The following is an 18,983-nucleotide window of genomic DNA, read 5'->3' on the forward strand; positions in this document are numbered from 1 at the left end:
TCTGAGAAAATTAAAAACAGGTGCTCCTGGATGTCCAAGTCTACTATGCCAGGTTGAAGGAGAAATAGCAGCAAATGAAAGATGGTCATGTTCTCTTGCAGCGGAAGACGAAGAGAAAGGATAAAGGTCCTCTACACTATTGCACCTCGCTAGAACCGTCCCCGAATGAAGGTCCTTCACAGAAAAACCAAAAGGGTCAAACTCAATAGATACGGAATTGTCACATGCAAATTTCCTAACAGAAATGAGGTTCTTAATAATATTAGGAGCATATAAGACATTTTTGAGTTGAAAGGGGGTTTGAGGTGGAGGTGTTGAGGTATGTCCGTAACCCTGAATAGGAATGCGTTTGCCATCACAAAGGTCACGGGTTCGAATCTCATCCACCCCTCCTTCAAAGTGGAATTAATTCGCACCAGGTATGGGTGGGCCTGTGTTGCATCCACATTTCAAGCCCAAAGGGCCTTTCATGTGAGGGGGAGTGATAGAGTATAAAACATATTCCTGGGCCTCAACCATCAGCTTAAGCTTTTGGTTGAGTTGGTCTTCTAACATGATAGAATATGAAACACTTCATATTCTGTGATTATTATTTGTGTAATTATGTAGAGAGACTCTTCATTATACTTGTACATTTGCTATTTATATTGAAGCAATGACATAACATCTCTTAAGGAGATTTACACATTTCTATATGGTATCAGAGCCATCATGACACAAAGGTCACGGGTTCGAATCTCATCCGCCCCCCACTTTCAAGTGGAATATTAAGCGCAGGGTATGAGGAGGGCCCATGCTGCATCCACACTTCTAGCCCAACGGGCTCTCGTGTGAGGGGGCGTGATAGAGTATAAAACATATTCCTGGGCCTCAACCATCAGCTTAAGCTTTTGGTTGAGTTGGTCCTCTAACAATTTCATGGCTAATGAACACAATTGAACCCGAGGTCAAGAGTACTCTGTCAAAGTACAAGGACGCCAAACGCTTGTGGGAGACCTTTAAGATGCGCTTTGCTACGATTAATGGCCCTCGGATTCAACAAATAAAGGCTTCAATTGCAAAGTGTGAGCAGACGAAGGGGATGTCCGTGGCCTCATACTTTGAAAAACTAACTGCTCTATGGGAGGAATTGAATAATCATGAGCCAATTATAGCCTGCTCTTGTTGTGAGAAGTGTACAGCAGGGGTGGAACATGAAAAGCGTCGAGAGAATACTCGTCTCCACGAGTTCTTGATGGGATTGCACACCGACTATTATGCTCAAACCCGCACTAATATTTTATCCCAGGACCCTATGCCCAGCCTTGATCGAGCCTATCAATTAGTCTCACAAGATGAACGTGTTAGGCTTGCAAAACACGTACCTGAAGAGCAATCACAGGAAGCTGTTGGGTTCGCTCTCCGAACGAACACAGGGAAAGGGAAGTCTGGTGGTGTGGTCGATAATCCTGATAAGTCTAGTTTGCAGTGTACTTATTGCAAGAAAACAGGTCACTTGATCTCTGGATGTTTCGAATTAAAGGGGTTTCCAGATTGGTGGCCGAATCCTTCCAAACGTGGCAAGCCACAACAGTCCAACAACAAAGGCAAAAACCAGGCTAGAGCAAATGCTACTACAACCGTATCCACAAGCAACAACAATGCGGAGTCCACAGGTGGTTCGTCACAAACCTTTACAGCAGAGCAATGGAAAGCAATAGCCGGATTTATCGGTAACACAAAAATTCCCGATGATCGTTTGAACGGTGAGTTTGACAACGGTTTATGGATTGTTGACACAGGTGCCTCTAGACATGTTACTTGTGATGACAAATGGCTCTTTGATGCTCAACCCATCTCATATTGTCCGGTTGGTCTTCCGAATGGCAAAACTGTTAATGCCACAAAGGAAGGCTCGGTTCGGTTATCCTAAAAAATTGTCCTTAAACATGTGTTATTTGTTCCCGATTTACGTTGCAATTTAGTTTCGGTATCCCAATTGATCGATGATTCAAATTTTACTGTCCAATTTAACTCTAATATGTGTGCTATACAAGACCAGTCGAGGGAGCTGATTGGAACGAGTGTTAGGCGAGATGGACTGTTTTATTTCGAAGGAAGAGCAACGGTGCAACATGTGGCAATTTTTGAGTCTTCAGCAATGTTAGAGCTATGGCACAAACGGATGGGTCATCCTTCGGAACAAGTTGTAAAACATCTTTCTCCCGCTCTTAATTATAAGGGTAGTTTAAATAAAGCATGTGAAGTATGTTTTCGTGCTAAACACCCTAGGAATAGTTTTTCTTTGAGTGAAAATAAAGCCGCTAGAATATTTGAAAAAATACATTGTGATTTGTGGGGATCTTATAGAAATGCATCGTCTTGTGGTGCTCGTTATTTTTTGACGATAGTTGATGATTTCTCTCGTGCTGTTTGGATCTATTTGCTTGTTGATAAAACGGAAGTATTTCGTATGTTCATGTCTTTTGTGGCAATGGTTGATAGACAGTTTTCTCAAACAATTAAAATCGTACAAAGTGACAATGGCACCGAATTTAATTGTTTACGAGATTATTTTAATGCAACTGGCATATTATTTCAAACTTCATGTGTTGGGACTCCACAATAAAATGGTCGGGTTGAGAGAAAACACAAACATATTTTAAATGTAGCGAGGGCATTGAGATTTCAAGCTAATTTGCCTATATTTTTTTGGGGTGAGAGTGTCCTTGCTGCGGCTCATTTAATTAACCGAACTCCATCACCTCTCTTGCATCACAAAACACCCTATGAAATTTTATTTGACACAATCCCTTCCTATACTACCATTCGAACTTTTGGTTGTCTTTGTTTTGCTCACAATAAAAAAGCTAAGGGAGATAAATTTGCGAGTAGGAGTCGTAAATGTGTTTTTGTCGGATATCCATATGGGAAGAAAGGTTGGAATCTTTTTGATCTTGATACGAAAGAATTTTTTGTGTCACGTGATGTTAAGTTTTTTGAGGATGTTTTTCCTTTTCTTGATCCTATTTCTTCCAATATTATTCCGGAAAATATTGTGCCAATACATGTGGAGGTGCCATATGATTTTGATGATGTGCATATGGAGTATCAATATGTTGATAATAGCAGGGATAATGGGCCGCATATACCTCAGCAGCATCAAGTCCCCAACCAGCCTGCATCAGCCACGCAGGAAGACCCTGTGCCTGCTGGCAGTTCGCTGGCTGAGAGCACCGAGCCTTCTGCTCAGCCCGCTGGCAAACCAGCGCCTGCTGGCGTGAGCAGTGGTACGGCCAGCAGCGATAATACTCACAGGGGGCAGCAGCACTTACCTCCTACAGCAGCAACACAGATCGAGCCTCACAGTCAAGTCACTTCTTCTATTGATTCGTCCCTAATGCAAGCAAATGAAGCTCAATTGGGTAAAGGCATGCGTGACAAATTTCCAAATGTTCGTTTCAGGGATTTCGTCACTCACACTATCATCACAAATAGTCCATCGTCTTCTTCTTCTCCTAACACTCCGTCTCCAAAGCATCCCTCAGGTACTCCTTACCCTATAGCGCATTATATTAATTGTGACAGTTTTTCTCCGTATTACCGAAATTTTATTGCAGCTATCACTTCGGGCAAAGAGCCTAGGTCTTTTAAGGAGGCCATGAAAGATGCAGGTTGGAGACAATCAATGCAAAATGAAATTCAGGCTCTAGAAAAAAATGGGACATGGACAATGGAGACCCTTCCTCCTGGCAAACGACCTCTCGGAAGCCAATGGGTGTATAAAATCAAATACAATTCCGATGGCAGTATTGAACGACTAAAGTCCAGATTAGTTGTTTTTGGAAATCATCAGACAGAAGGCATTGACTACTATGAAACTTTTGCACCCGTGGCTAAAATGGTCATAGTTCGTGCTTTTCTTGCCATTGCAGCTTCTAAAAATTGGGAGCTTCATCAAATGGACGTTCATAATGCTTTCCTTCATGGTGATCTTGAAGAGGAAGTCTACATGAAGCTTCCTCCGGGTTTTGAATCATCGGATCCTAATAAGGTATGTCGCCTTAGAAAATCCTTATATGGCCTGAAACAGGCTCCTCGATGCTGGTTTGCCAAACTCACTTCTGCTTTGAAGGCATATGGTTTCTTACAGTCATACTCTGATTATTCTTTGTTCACTTACACTAACCGTGGCACACAAATTAATGTGCTTGTGTATGTCGATGATCTTATTATCTCTGGGAATAATTCCGCTGCTTTAAGGGCATTCAAGGCATATCTTAGTGACTGTTTTCATATGAAAGATCTTGGTACTCTGAAATATTTTTTGGGTATAGAAGTTGCTCGCAGTTCTTTTGGGTTGTTTTTGTGTCAGAGAAAATACACTCTTGACATTATTTCAGAGACAGGATTATTAGGTTGCAAACCCGCCGACTTTCCTATGGTACAAAATCACAAGCTTGGTCTAGCAAGTGGCCCTGTACTTTCTGATCCTGAATCCTATCGCGGACTTGTTGGCAGGTTGATTTATCTTGCAGTCACTAGGCCAGATCTAGCCTATTCGGTTCATATTTTGTCTCAATTCATGCAAGAACCAAGATCGGAACACTGGGAAGCAGCTCTGCGAGTTGTTCGATATCTGAAAGGCACTCCAGGTCAAGGTATTTTGTTAAGATCTTATAGTGAACTCACTCTGCAGGGGTGGTGTGATTCAGACTGGGCCGCATGTCCCTTAACACGCAAATCTTTGACGGGATGGCTAGTGTTTCTAGGCTACTCCCCTATTTCTTGGAAGACCAAGAAGCAACCAACTGTCGCTACAAGTTCGTCAGATGCAGAGTATCGATCTATGTATGCTATCACTTGTGAATTAAAATGGTTGAAGGGTCTTCTTTTGAGCTTAGGTGTACAACATCCCAAGGCTATTAAACTGTTTTGTGATAGCCAGTCAGCGTTGCACATTGCAAAGAACCCGGTGTTTCACGAACGCACTAAGCATATTGAGGTTGACTGCCACTTCGTTCGAGATGCTATCACAGATGGTCTCATTGCTCCCTCCTATGTCCCAACTCATGTTCAATTGGCCGATATCTTCACCAAACCGTTGGGAAAATCGCAATTTGAACAGTTTCTTCCCAAGTTGGGCGTCTTCACTCCACCCGCTCCAACTTGAGGGGGGGTGTTAGGAAAGTTAGGAGAATATTATTCATTATTATCATATAAATTAGTTTCCTTAATTATAGCCTTCATTGACTCAAGATAATACTTACAATATCTTGTGATGTTATCTTAGGAAGCTATGTACTCTACATATATGATTTGAGATCAATGAGAACACTCAAGCTTTGAGCCCTAATATTATTTGACATTATCCCTTCAAAAAACAATAAAAAAAACTTTAGGTCTTGGGTCTGAACAAATTGACCAGACCCACTTATAATTGTGCAAAAAATAATGGGATAAAAAATAAAAAATCTACGTACATCAAAGGATAAAAAGCCTTTCCCCTAAGAATTGCCTCAAGTCCCCAAGGGAAATCCAGCCTCTTTTTTCCTTTAAACACTCACTCTGTCTAAATTCTCCAAAGCAAATAGTCATAAAGGAAGCCCTTTATAGTGTTGGTTTAAAGCATGCAAAGTCGCGTACCAATTGAAACAAAATATATTCCTAATGTTTTCTTTTTCTTACCTTTACCAAAAAGAAAAAAAAAAATGATAAAACATAAACATTCACTAACTTCAGAGAAAATTTTAAAACTAATGTTCAGGGAACCTTCCCAAGGGATACTGAAATATGTTGAGTGACTCACCTACCACAGAAAAGAAAATATTCTTGTAATTGGATTTTTGTTTTTATTTTGGGTTTAAAAATTAAAAAAAACTTTTACCTGAATAGCATGTTTCTTTCTAAACCCTCTAACCAAGAAATAACGCAGATAACAGTACCTCAGTATCTGGACGTTATCAGACACAAATTATTAACAGTCCAAAATCACGGATCAAAACAGCAATTAACTGAAAACTCGAAAGCAATTTCCTTTATGTACAGAAAGATGATAGTTAACAGTACTAAATAATAAAGAAATAAATATGATGAAGGAAACGCTAATAATGTCTATGCTAAATTGCTAATTATGTTTGACATTCAGCTAAAAATTAAATTCTATTCGGCCTTTTCACCTTTTTTCCTTTTCTGTATACAGGCATACAACGCAAAGCTTCTAATGATATGTTTAAATTGAATTGGCAATACATAGGAGGTCGGAAGCAATCACTTGGTATACAGGACAGGAAGCTTGTAATATGTATAACTTAGTTCACCATCATATGTTCAAATCCAGTTCCAGGTTGAAATGCAACTCGAGGTCCTCCAACATTGAGAAGCAGCTGTTGAAGCCACTTTCTTGTAGTTGGATCTTCCTGAAATTGAAACCATGAAATGTATGTGAGAATTTTGAAGATTAATGAGTTTTATAAAGCAAAATGAGCCCTCAAATCATGGCTATAAGACTAAGCTTTCAAACAATAAATGAGTTAATGAGTGAATCCACAGTGCACAAAACGCGCCACGTTCAGCAGCAACAAAAAAGTCAATAGTATGGTCCAACCATTGATCATGTTTGAAAGACAAATCTAGCAGTCCCACAGGCTATAATAGTAGATACAGCAGATATTCCAAGTGCCAGATGTTTTCCTGTCGGACCACTAACCACCTAAACTTGAACCCAGGCTATTGACTTTTCAAGTACTCCCTCTGTTCCATGAAGTTCTTCCCATTTACTATAGATAAACGTACTAAGAAAAATAAATGATGCAAGTTTGTACATGTAGGAGAGAGTGTAGTAGGAAAAATGGTCCCAAAAAGTGGGTCAATTTAGGATAAAATTATAGTATTTCATTGACAAAAAAGTAAAAGTTGGAATAACTTTTAAGGAACAGCCCTAATTAGAAACTGGGAAGAACTTCATGTAACAAGGGGAGTGATGAGATTTGAACCAATAACATAGTTAGATCCATACATAAAGAAAACGCATCCTGCATCTTGCCAGCGATTAGTGTGTGCATCTTCTAGAAACTCCCCAAGACCAAAGGACTGAGAGATTTCTATTTTTCATCAGCGTAAGGAAGATACATGGCAGTTTCTAACATTTTCATTAAGGTATGAAGACTCAAAAAGAAGCTGAGAAATTTTGGCACCTAAAAGCTCATATTGTGAGAAATGCCGCCAGGTTTAGTTGAAAAAGTTTCATTCTGCAAATAAAATATAAAGATGATGTGGTTTAAGTGTTTAACCAACATTATACCCACTTACACAGTGAGAACATGATGCTATATTGTATTTTCTCAGATCCATGATGCAACTGTAGTCTGTGGCAGATACAGACCATACAGTTGTTCATGTTTCTTGAATTGGTCAAAAAATGTGCTGAAAGCCTATTATTTCTTGTCAATATCAGATCAGGTCAATTTTTGCAAGTTCAAGCACCATACATGACACTTAAGGAAAACCCTCAGAAGCAAAGCAGCAATGTAGCATTATACCAGATAATCCCAAAATTATCAAGGACAAATCCAAAATTCCAAACTACAATCCATGTAAATCACTCAAGAAAGGTTAAGGGAAAAGGGTAAACCCACGTTAGCCTCAAAAAAATAGCTGACTCTTACAAAATTGTTTTGCATAAAAACATTTTACATCAAACCAAAAGGGGCCTAAATGCATAATGGAATGGAACCATGAATCACAAACACAAAAACACAATCAAAGCCCATGCTATAACCTTCACAGATTTCTCATACCACAACATCAAGGACCACATCAGATACTTGCATTTATATAAACATAAAAATATAAAAAAAAATTAACCCCAAAGGAGAAGAGATACACTACATATATATTTTATGGCACAAAATGACACACAAAAACAGAGGAAACTTACACGAAGGCAACTAGCAAAGGTGGCATCCCTCAACATATCTGGCAGACAGCTTCGCAAAGCATCACATGCTCTGCAGAACAAACAGAAGGCAACACAAATAATTAAGCATAAATAAGAAGACCAAGCTGAAAATAATAACCATAAATCCAATCACTTTGCGAACCTTGGATTATCTGAAAGTCTAAGGTAACATCTAATAATATGTTTCAGAAGCCGTGAAGAAGGCTGCTCAGCCAATGCAGCAACCATGTTGGCTAGAACTCTTCCAACTGCAAAGAAGCGCTCCGCTGTTGTACATATGTAATCCAAGCCTACATCATCCAGAAGAATCTTTTGGACTATAAATGTAGCAACCTGTCAACAACCAAACAGCATGCTGAACTTTACATAACATAAAAAGAACAGGTTTTGACATCCCACTAAGAAGCTTTTTCCTTCCCTCTGTGCTTTAAGCCTTTAACTAATTATCATATTTCCTCCGTTATTTTTTTGTTGACAAATGTTGACTTTTGACACTAATCACAAAATCTACTCTGACTAGCTTTTGTGATTTATAGTTACGATATTATCATAGTTATGTGGGGTCATCCTAAAATCGTCTCAATGCATGCATTCATATATCAAATTGTTATAATTTTAACATATTAACAATAAGAGATATTAATCGTTGAACTTGGGCGTTGGCACATGTGATAAGAGAAACATGTCAGCTGAAAAAGAACATAGAGCCCATACAATAGATAACAGTATATACCATAAAATAGGACCCACAAATCAATCACATAAAGAAGCAAACATCATATACAGTAGGGCCACTTAGCTACAATAAACAAAAAAAAAAAATTTGAGGGGGTGGGGTGGGGAGAGGGAGGAACTTGACGGAAAGCATCTATCAAGGATACAAGAAACTTACTGTTTTTGACAATTCACTACCCATTTCCATGGTACGAAGACACAATGGAATTATTTCTGTTGAAAGAAGGAAACTAATGACTTCTGTGTCATCAACCTGAAAATGAAATTCCCGAATTACAGAAATATATGCAACATCAGTGATCAGTCTAATGAATATCATTTTATTTTTATTGTCATAAAGAATAGGATCCACAAAGTATACTATATACTTTCCATGACTCTGAACTGTTTCAACTACCAATACAATCTTTAAATTTTCATGTGTCCTTTTACTCAAAAAGTTAACCTAAGATTAGTATATTATTGTTTATACATAAACAGGAGAATAATGAGATGTATTTAGCTTGAAAATTGAAGAATCTTAAATCATATCAAGAATGTCAGGAACAGCTAAAAGTGCTCCATGACTTTAATTCTTTCGTCCCTTTTTAGTTGCATCACTTTTCTAAACCGGAAGTTTTAAATTAGTTGCATCACTTTCCTTTTTAGTTAATAATTTCTCTCTCTCTCTCTCCGATAATATGGGTCCATTTTTTTTATCTCTCTCATCTCCCAAAATTGCCAAGGAGTCCGCAATTTGCAAAGTGATGCAACTAAAAATCCGGAGGAAGTAATAAAGATCCTACTGCAATCTTCTTCCTAGTTCAGCCTCCCAACTCCCAAGAGACTAGTTCGGAATTATTGGTAAAAAGCAATACAAGTAAGTTAAGACAAAATATGAAAGAATCCAGAAATATTAATACCTTAACCAGAGCACCAATGACACCCAAGCTAGTTAGCCGCAAGTACTCAAAAGGCCTGGATTTGCTTGTTGTGTTGAGGAATGGATATAGATATAACGGGATATGTGCTGAAAAAATAAACATATAAAAATGGTTCTGGACTGTGTCGGCAACTTTAAACATTACAGCATGCTTTAACATGTAATTCTTCAAGTTAATAAGAATTTTTGTCAAGCTTGAAAATCTGACTTAATATAGTGTGCCACAAAATCCTAAAAGGACAAACATTTCTAGATAGATGGAGCAACACAATTGATCACATGGTTCTCATGGAACCCATTTATTCCAATCTAAGTGTAGTCAAGAGGATAGCAAAATTATAATTGCTAAGAAAATATCTTATTGTAAGTTACTAATGCACATAATGCCTGCCACACCTCGACATGCACAATTCTAAACATGATAATTATAAGAATCACAATGAACCCAGCTTGAATGTACTTCCATGGAAGCATTTAACATGGTATAGCTAAATACTTGGTGATAACTGGTCAAAAAAGAGAGAATCAGGCCTATAGTATTATAACTGCTAAAATAAATTATTCAACAGATAATGTAAATGATCTCAAGTCATTACAACATGCAGCTTACCTGAACATATATGCAGCTGTGGTCATGGTAGAGTTAACAAAAAAGATAAGTCATGCAAGCAGCAGAGAGTGAAAGCTATTTACAAATTACAATATAGGTACAATATAGGTACAAATTCTCTATACATAAAAATAAATGGGAACAAAAAACCATATACAAATGCAAGCAGCTGACTGATGGACATGAATCAATAATACATCCTCCAAAATTATGTTTCTGGCAACAGAGAATGTGGGACATGCAGTAATCCCAAGAAAAAAAAAAAAATGGTTCTCTCATATACTTATTAGAATGCACATGGTGATAGCAATAACTACGTATAAGAAATTAATTATGCCCTTACAATGCACTTAGTCAGGGAACTCACCATTTAAAAATAGCATCCGAGTATCAGGGTGAGATGCTACACACTGCAGGAAAACAGAAAGATTACTGTCACCGGACTACGAACATAAAATATTATATAGTCCAAGTACGGCCACATAACTCCTTTACTAAACAACAAGAGCGGCAAAAGAACTGGACAACCAATGAGGGCATATGAGCAGGACTACACAACTAAATTATCTTCATAAGTTAAGTTCTATATATAGCCACATGACCTAAGCAGCTTTTATATTTCAAATTTAATTTAGTGAACTATCCCCTTCAAAGATTTACAAAATTATGTGAAATGTAGCAAACCATTGAAACTCTGTAGAAATTTTCCCACCCAACAAATCCCCAAAGTTGAAGCAATGCTTACAAAAGTATACAGCAATCACAAATAGCAAATTGAGAAAGCAAGGGCGAGGCATTATAGAGGCTCAAATATGCCGTGGCCCCTCCCAAAGGCCCAAGTACCCTAGTAAAAGGCTGACAAGTCAAAAGTTTTTAGCTTTCTATTTGTCCACCCCCTCAACCATTGAATCTGGCTATCCCCTGAATTAATCAGGAGACGATACTTGGGACTTGAAAAAATTTGTCAAATAAGAAAGGCCAAATCAAATTCATATTCATGAACTTTGGACTTAATTGAAATCAAAAAATATTTATCCTTTTTGTTTCTATTTTCACATTTCTCTTCATAAATCGGTGTTGGCAACAACAGAGACGAATAATCAAGGAGGAAGAAAAGAAAATACACAGGAAGAAAAATAAAATTACTTCAAAAATAAGCAAAAAAAACCAGTAACCCCAATTAGCCACACTTTTAATAGTTGGAAAACATAAAGCTTGTAAACAAGCTACATACAACAAAGGAAACTAAATAGGTCAAACCTGCAATAGAGCAAGAGCATTGCAGACACGGTTTGATTGTCCTGGATTTAGGGTAGGTGGTGACAGCACCTGGTATATTGACACGATCTCCTGCAGCCAAATAATTACTCATCAATGACAGCAAAACTTAAATCTTATTACAAACAACTGATCAGTAATACACAAAACTCTAAATATTGCAGTACAATATCCTATTTTGTAACAGCTAGACAGGTATCATAGATTTCAAAATTATAAGAGGGACATGTACTGAATATTATATACTGTTTGAAGTTATAAAAGTAGAAAAATGATCAAAACAAGTAAGGCAATTTTTCTGTATTAGAACTTGAGAATCATACTGGTAGTTCTGTAATTTATGTTACCAGAATACTACATATATGTTCTTGAAATTTTAGATGATTTGACCCATGTTGCCTTGCACTTACACTGGGCTAGACTCGGGCCCCAAGAGGGATCATGGGTAGGTCAAGTTTGGTTATCTTTCTTGCCTAAACCTGGGTCTCCGTCAGCCAATTTTCACTTAGTTTGTCTGCAATGCCAGCAACACCCACTTTCTTGCGAATAACTTTATTTTTTTATTCTCTATTAACGTGTTACTGCACATCCATCTTAACATGTGCATTTCGGCAGCCCTTAATGTGCTCTTTTAGAAGCCCAACATTATGTACCATAAAGCAACACCAGTCTTATGGAAGACCCTATAAAACTTCCCCTTCAACCATAAAAGAATGCTTCGGTCACATAACACTCTCGTGGTCGCTCTCCATTTAAGCCACCATGGGAGCCACATCTTGAATGTCACAATTTCTCTCGATGATTGACCCAGAATCCTTTCCGTCCAAACTCACAAGCGGCATACCAAATATTTAGTCTTACTCCAACTTAGCTTAAACCCACTAAATTCCAACCTTTGCCTCCATTGCTCCAATTTGGCATTAACCTCATCTTTAGATTCATCCACCAAAACGATATCATCCGCAAACAACATACACCATACGACCTCATCTTGAATTGGTCATGTTACTTCATCTAGAATCGTTGCAAAAAGAAAAGGGCTTAATGCAGACCCTTGATGCAATCCAATCATAATAGGAAAATCAACATACCACATGTCCTCACATTTGTTGACACATCCCAATGCATATCCTTAACCAAGTCCTATACATTCGTCTTCAACATTGTCCACCAAAGTAACTCTCTTGGCCCCTTGTCATACGCCTTCTCTAAATCAATAAAAACCATATGAAGGTAATTCTTCTTTACTCTATAAAACTCTATCATTTATCTTATCAAATGAATTGCTTCCATTGTAGATCCCACGAGCATAAAACTAGATTGGTTATCAGAAATGCTTGTGCATGTCCTTAACCTATGTTCTATCACCCTCTCCCACAACTTCATAGTATGGCCCATAAGCTTGATCCTTGGCCGCGGGCCCACGCTCTGGGAAATGGGCTTTAGCTAGTCGAGGATCAGACACCTACGGAAGGCACGCGCCTCAAAGCGCCTTGGGTAAGGTGCGCCTTTGCGCCTCAAGGAAAATAACTAAGGTTTAAGTTATAATTTGAAGAATGGTGGACGTTTTTTCAAATTCAGACTACCTTAGATATACATATATCATTATTTAATTTATTATGAATCTTTTTAATTGGTATCAAGTACAATCAAAGTAAAATATAATTTGAAATAAATATATAAATATATGCGCCTTGCATACAAAAGGCGCGCGCCTTCGCCTTGCGCCTAGGCTGCAAGGACCATTTGCGCCTTGGTGCGCCTTGCACCTTTTAAAACTAAGGCTTGATCCCTCAATAGTTAGAACAATCTTGAATGTTCCCTTTGTTTTTATACACTAGGACCAAAGTGGAATAACTGTGGATCCTTGTAGCCCTCCATATCTTGTTAAAAAAGTTTGTTAACCAATCAATTAACAATCTTAACCAAACACCTCCACACCTCCACCGGTATACCATCAGGACCAGCAGCCAACTGCTTTCTCGGGCTTCATCTTCTTTAGTACAGTCTCCATCTCTACTCTCCTAATACTTCGCACATACTCCACGTTGATTTATTCATCACTCACAAAAGTATCTCCTGTGACAACTCCTTGACTTCCATTAAACAGTTTATCGAAGTATCCGTTCTCCTGCCCTTATCTTCACTTTGATACACCTTACCATGCCAATACCCTTCCTCGACTCTTGTCTACTTTTTTGCCATCTTATAAATGACATTTTATCCCTTCAAAGATTGCTTTTCGTAAACCCCCTGATAAAACCTTTTCTTTTGCTTGGCGAACAACTACCTTTGCCTTATTGTTAGCATCTTTATACGCTGCAAATGTTTTCTCTCTTCTACACTTTCCCAATGCTTAATAGCATTATCTTTACCATGTCAATAGTACTTAAATGTCCAAATTAAGAGTCAAAATCTACCGTACATCATACGTGGAATATTACAACTTCAACCAACACCCGCCCCCTCCTCAACACCCCGACAACATATTTCCCGACTTTGGTGTACTATGTGTTCTCATCTCTAACATATTCGAATTCAATCTTTGGACTAAAAACTTGACTTGAATTTTATCAAAGAGAGGAATGGAAAAAATGGTGAGATAATGTCTATGATATGTAGTTTGGTTTACGCTACCACAGTTCAAATGAAATCTCTTACCTAAATCATAATTTCTTTTAGTTATTTTCATTAATCTTGATGTATTCCTTTTAACTTTAAAATTAGTGGGGTTGTAAAAGTTTAGCAAGAGATATTTCGGCTACCAAGAGACAAGGTGGACAAAAGAAGAAGCTTAAGGCTTGGTTTTGGGGTCTACGGTGTGTAGGGATGGCAACAGGTCAGACTGAATTATGCTAACTTCGAAATTAGACCCTACAAGAATTAGCTAAATCTAACTTAGAATCCGACTCCGACATCCGAGACTCCGACTCCGACTTCGATCCAACTTGAATATCCGGGCTCTGGCTCTGATTCCAACTCCGACTCCGATCCGACCCAACTCAACTCCGACTATTTTTTCGGTTACTTGGGACTTTGCAACCCACACTACATACAATGATAGCAAAACACTACTTGACTCCACAATTGTAGTATAAAATTACACTTAACCCTAGAACAATTTTAAAAAATAAAAATATTATATATAAGTCGGACTATCGGAGTTGGATTATCTCGGAGTCGGCTAATTCGTTTTGTAGGATCCGATTATTTTAATGGATTCGGACTCGGATTTTCTTTTTTCTCAAACTCGAAGTAGATTTTTTTCCTCGGATCCGGACTGGTTTATCATCCCTAACGATGTAGTACGTTGGAAGAAACGAGCCACATGACAAGGAATGGTGGAGCTAGGAATAGAGTTGGTGTGAATTTTGACGAAAAGCTATTAAAAGAAGTAATCGAGACCTATCGAAAGAATGACAGGTTAATAAGGGTGAAGTTGTCATGTGGTAAGGAGATTGTTAATATTATTAGTGATACGCTCGCCAAGTTAGTTTAGATGCAGAGGAAAATGACAGCTTCAGGAAGACTATTGTTTTGGTGGATGAAACGAGAGACGGGGTTAAAGTTAAATTGGAGCAATAGAGGCAAAGGATGGAATCTAGAGGATTTAAGCTATGTTGGAGTAAGACTGAATATTTGGTATGTCGCTTTGGTACACAAAGGGGGACAAGCGATGATGTAGTGAGTTTGGACTAAAAAAATTTGACCACGAGTGAGTGTTTTGAATAACTTGGGTCAATCATCTACAAGAATGGTGACAATGATCAAGACGTGACCCACAAGATTAAATCGAGGTGGTTTAAATGGTACAAAATGTAGGATTTCTAAGAAAGAGCACATGAAAAAGAGGGATGTTACATAAATGTGCATGTTAAGAAGGATGTGCGGGAACACATAGAATCAAAAATTAAATTATTAGCAAGAAAGTGGGTGTTGCAGGCATTGCAAACTAACTAAGGAAAAATCGTTTGCATTGGTTTGGGCATGTAAGACAGAGACCCTAAGGTGCACCGTATGAAGAGTGGAAGAGTGAGATCATGGAGAGGATATGTTTGCATGAGAATCAGGTATTTGACCTAAGATATGGAAGAGTAAGATTTTTGTGGATGACTATACTAAATAATCATTTTTGGTTCAAAAAGCCGACCCGCTTATGAGATTAAGGCTTTAATTGATTGATCACCAAATTTGCTAACCTAAGCAACAATATATACTGGTTTCAAAGGACTTGAGCTTAAGAGTATGAAACGAATTATTCGAAAAGAGGAGAGTTATAGTGGAGTTGTGAGTAGTATTTTTGCATATAATGGTTACAAAGACTTCATAGTGGGAATATAACACGAATTCTCTGAAAAGTGGAGACTTGTAGCGGAGTTGTAGGAAGTATTAGGTATTAAATGAGAAGCTTAATCGACTCCTCAACCTCTAAAATGACGGTAATTTTAACTCCGCTAGTGTTTAAACTATCAACGTAATTATCTTCCATAGTTTGAACTTTAGATTTTAGGTATAATTATGGATATTCACGAATACCAAGTTTGGATCTTTCCTTTGTAGCATCGATACTCCAACGCAAATTTTTTCATATAATCCTATGCTTGAATTGAAGTTCTAAAATCTCCAAACAGCTCTCCTAAATCTAAAAGTTTGGAACTTGAATTGCCAATATTTTCGACCAAACAAATCGGAATTAAATCATAGAATTTAATTTCTAGAATTGAATTCTCTATATTCAAATGAAATTGACCTATCAACGACTCCAAATGCAGCCTCAATTCTAGAAAAACATTATTTTGCAAAATGCTATGCAATTCAGACTCTTCACTCAGCAAACAAACAGAATTTCGCAAATAAAAAAAATAAAGGGGTCGTTTGGTTTAAACTTTTGGAACGGAATTAAAATCCATTACATCCGTTTTAATGTTTGGTTAGACATTTTAGGTATGAAATCTTATACAGGGTTCTAATTCCACCCCATTTCCCTACTATCCCATACCTGCCCCCGCCCCCGCCCCCGCCCCCGCCCCCGCCCCCTAAGATTCACAATCCATTCTTTTAATGAAGGATAGAATCCATTCCAACTTTAAAACCAAACAACTTTGGGATAGTATGGGTTTTAGAACCCATACCTATCTCGTATTCCGTACCAATCCATTCCAACTTGATGAACCAAACACCCTCAAAATTGACTCCTTAAACACTCACACATGCAAAACCTTCTAGCATGCCACCAATCTTCATAATTATGAAAATTAAAAAATAAAAAAAAAATAAAAAAAAAATGAGCACAGTAAGGTGATGAGTTCACCTGTAAAAGTGCAGCAATTGTTCCAAAAGAATTCCAAAGCAAAGGAGCCAAATCCTGAAACAATTCTCTTTTCTGATACGCAAAACAGCAATCACCAACAATAAATTCAATCGAAATTCACAGCAATAATCAATCCAAAACCCTAAATCAAAAATCAAAAATTAAAATCAATACTTGAGAGGGAAAAGAGAAACACCTTGGAAAGTTCGAGAAGCGCGTTTTCACGGCGGTCGGGATTGCTAAGGTCGAGGACGAGTAGTTCCGCCGATTGCATTTTACGATCGTTAGGGTTGGACTGTGAATTCGCCGGCGAAGTAGCAGCGCCGATAGTTGGGCCGTAAGCTGGTGCGTTCAAGGAGAGAGATTGCGGCAGATTTGCCATTTTTCGGTTGATTTTCTTACTCTTTGTAACAAAAACAAAAATTATTAAAATAAGATTCTTCTGTGTAATAAAATTATGAAAATTTTGTTTTTATATTGTGCAGTAGTAAATCCTTTTTTGACTCTGGTAAAAGAAATTACTTCGTAGTTTGTGATTTTAGGAGACCGTCCTCACGAGAGAAATGCTTACGAGTATTTTTTTTTTGAAAGAGCTTACAGAGTATTTATTATACAAGTGTATATTGTATTCTGTACTCAGTGTTACAAAAAATAAATACAAAGTCCATACATATTTTGCAGGTTTAATTGACATTTGATGTGGAGTAATTAGGATCTAGGAGTATTCCATATGACCATATAAATTATGCACAGATTAATATTCCAGTTTATCTCCTCTCACAATTTTAAAGAATGATTTTTATGCCACTTCATTATTTTACTTTTATCATTTAAAAATTAAAAGAAAATGATTAGGTTGTGAGAGGAGATATATTCACAGGTTTTTCTCAAAGACAAACTTGAATTTACCCTAATTGTTTTATGGGTTTATGGATTGTTAGGAATTATGTTAGGGTTTTATGTTAGTTTAATAGATTTATACGAAGAGAATATTGTACATTATTAAGAGATTTTTAGGTTCATCAATCATTTACTTTTAAAAAAAATAAAAATTTATTTAAAGAAATAATATGACAAAGATACAATAATGACAAAGATATGAATATATATTCCACCATCAATTATCTCACAGAATTAAGGAAACAATAATAATCACCAAGAAAATATTTACTAAATATACCAAGATTATCCTAACATATATACAGTGATATATAATTATGCAATTTTTCCCTTAAAAAGAACTTTGATTTAACAAAAGGAAAATTCAATTTTAAATATGCAGACTTAAGAAGGATACCCTTCAATAAAAGACTTATCAAAGATTAAAATAATAATAATAATAATAATAATAATAATAATAATAATAATAATAATAATAATAATAATAATAATAATAATAAAAGGTCAATAGACACACTAGCAATGACACATCAATAATCAATCATCAATCAATCAATAACTATATACTAAAAGACACACCAGCCATGACACGTGTCATCTCCTGGTGTGTACATAGTATATTTTTTAAAAAAAATAAATAAAAATTTATTTAAAGAAACAAATAATATGACAAAGATACAATAATGACAAAGATATGAATATATATTCCCACCATCAATTATCTCACAGAATTAAGGAAACAATAATAATCACCAAGAAAATATTTACTAAATATACCAGGATTATCCTAACATATATACAGTGATATATAATTATGCAATTTTTCCCTTAAAAAGAACTTTGATTTAACAAAAGGAAAATTCAATTTTAAATATGCAGACTTAAGAAGGATACCCTTCAATAAAAGACTTATCAAAGATTAAAATAATAATAATAATAATAATAATAATAATAATAATAATAATAATAATAATAATAAAAGGTCAATAGACACACTAGCAATGACACATCAATAATCAATCATCAATCAATCAATAACTATATACTAAAAGACACACCAGCCATGACACGTGTCATCTCCTGGTGTGTACATAGTATATTTTTTAAAAAAAATAAATAAAAATTTATTTAAAGAAACAAATAATATGACAAAGATACAATAATGACAAAGATATGAATATATATTCCCACCATCAATTATCTCACAGAATTAAGGAAACAATAATAATCACCAAGAAAATATTTACTAAATATACCATGATTATCCTAACATATATACAGTGATGTA

At 36.6% G+C, this 18,983-nt stretch overlaps 2 protein-coding genes across 2 annotated transcripts; one reads left to right on the forward strand and one right to left on the reverse strand.

The window, feature by feature from the left end:
• Positions 1 to 925: 925 nt before the first annotated feature.
• Positions 926 to 5,152, forward strand: LOC145604386 (uncharacterized). The gene is made up of 3 exons (XM_081660295.1): positions 926 to 1,897; positions 2,855 to 4,252; positions 4,355 to 5,152. Exons 1-3 carry the CDS (start codon positions 926 to 928, stop codon positions 5,150 to 5,152), a joined length of 3,168 nt encoding a protein of 1,055 aa, XP_081516421.1.
• An 818-nt stretch (positions 5,153 to 5,970) lies between these two features.
• LOC145605154 (uncharacterized) lies at positions 5,971 to 17,237 on the reverse strand. The gene is made up of 9 exons (XM_081661181.1): positions 16,992 to 17,237; positions 16,796 to 16,867; positions 11,467 to 11,556; positions 10,574 to 10,616; positions 9,577 to 9,683; positions 8,832 to 8,927; positions 8,082 to 8,272; positions 7,919 to 7,988; positions 5,971 to 6,398 (listed from the first exon to the last, which is right to left on the reverse strand). Exons 1-9 carry the CDS (start codon positions 17,175 to 17,177, stop codon positions 6,291 to 6,293), a joined length of 963 nt encoding a protein of 320 aa, XP_081517307.1. The 5' UTR covers positions 17,178 to 17,237; the 3' UTR covers positions 5,971 to 6,290.
• Between the last annotated feature and the right edge of the window lie 1,746 nt (positions 17,238 to 18,983).

The sequence above is a fragment of the Chenopodium album genome, chromosome 22, assembly GCF_948465745.1.
Source record: "Chenopodium album chromosome 22, dcCheAlbu1.1, whole genome shotgun sequence".
Taxonomy (NCBI): Eukaryota; Viridiplantae; Streptophyta; class Magnoliopsida; order Caryophyllales; family Amaranthaceae; genus Chenopodium; species Chenopodium album.

Excerpts from the sequence above, each read along its gene's own strand:
- LOC145604386 (XM_081660295.1), top strand. The coding sequence starts at position 926 with ATGAACACAATTGAACCCGAGGTCAAGAGTACTCTGTCAAAGTACAAG. Across the intron at positions 1,898-2,854 it reads ATGCCACAAAGGAAGGCTCG|GGAGATAAATTTGCGAGTAG; the intron begins GTTCGGTTATCC and ends AAAAAAGCTAAG. Across the intron at positions 4,253-4,354 it reads CTGCTTTAAGGGCATTCAAG|AGAAAATACACTCTTGACAT; the intron begins GCATATCTTAGT and ends TTTTTGTGTCAG.
- LOC145605154 (XM_081661181.1), bottom strand. The coding sequence starts at position 17,177 with ATGGCAAATCTGCCGCAATCTCTCTCCTTGAACGCACCAGCTTACGGC. Across the intron at positions 7,989-8,081 it reads AGACTTTCAGATAATCCAAG|AGCATGTGATGCTTTGCGAA; the intron begins GTTCGCAAAGTG and ends TTTGTTCTGCAG. Across the intron at positions 6,399-7,918 it reads CCTTTGCTAGTTGCCTTCGT|GAAGATCCAACTACAAGAAA; the intron begins GTAAGTTTCCTC and ends TTTCAATTTCAG.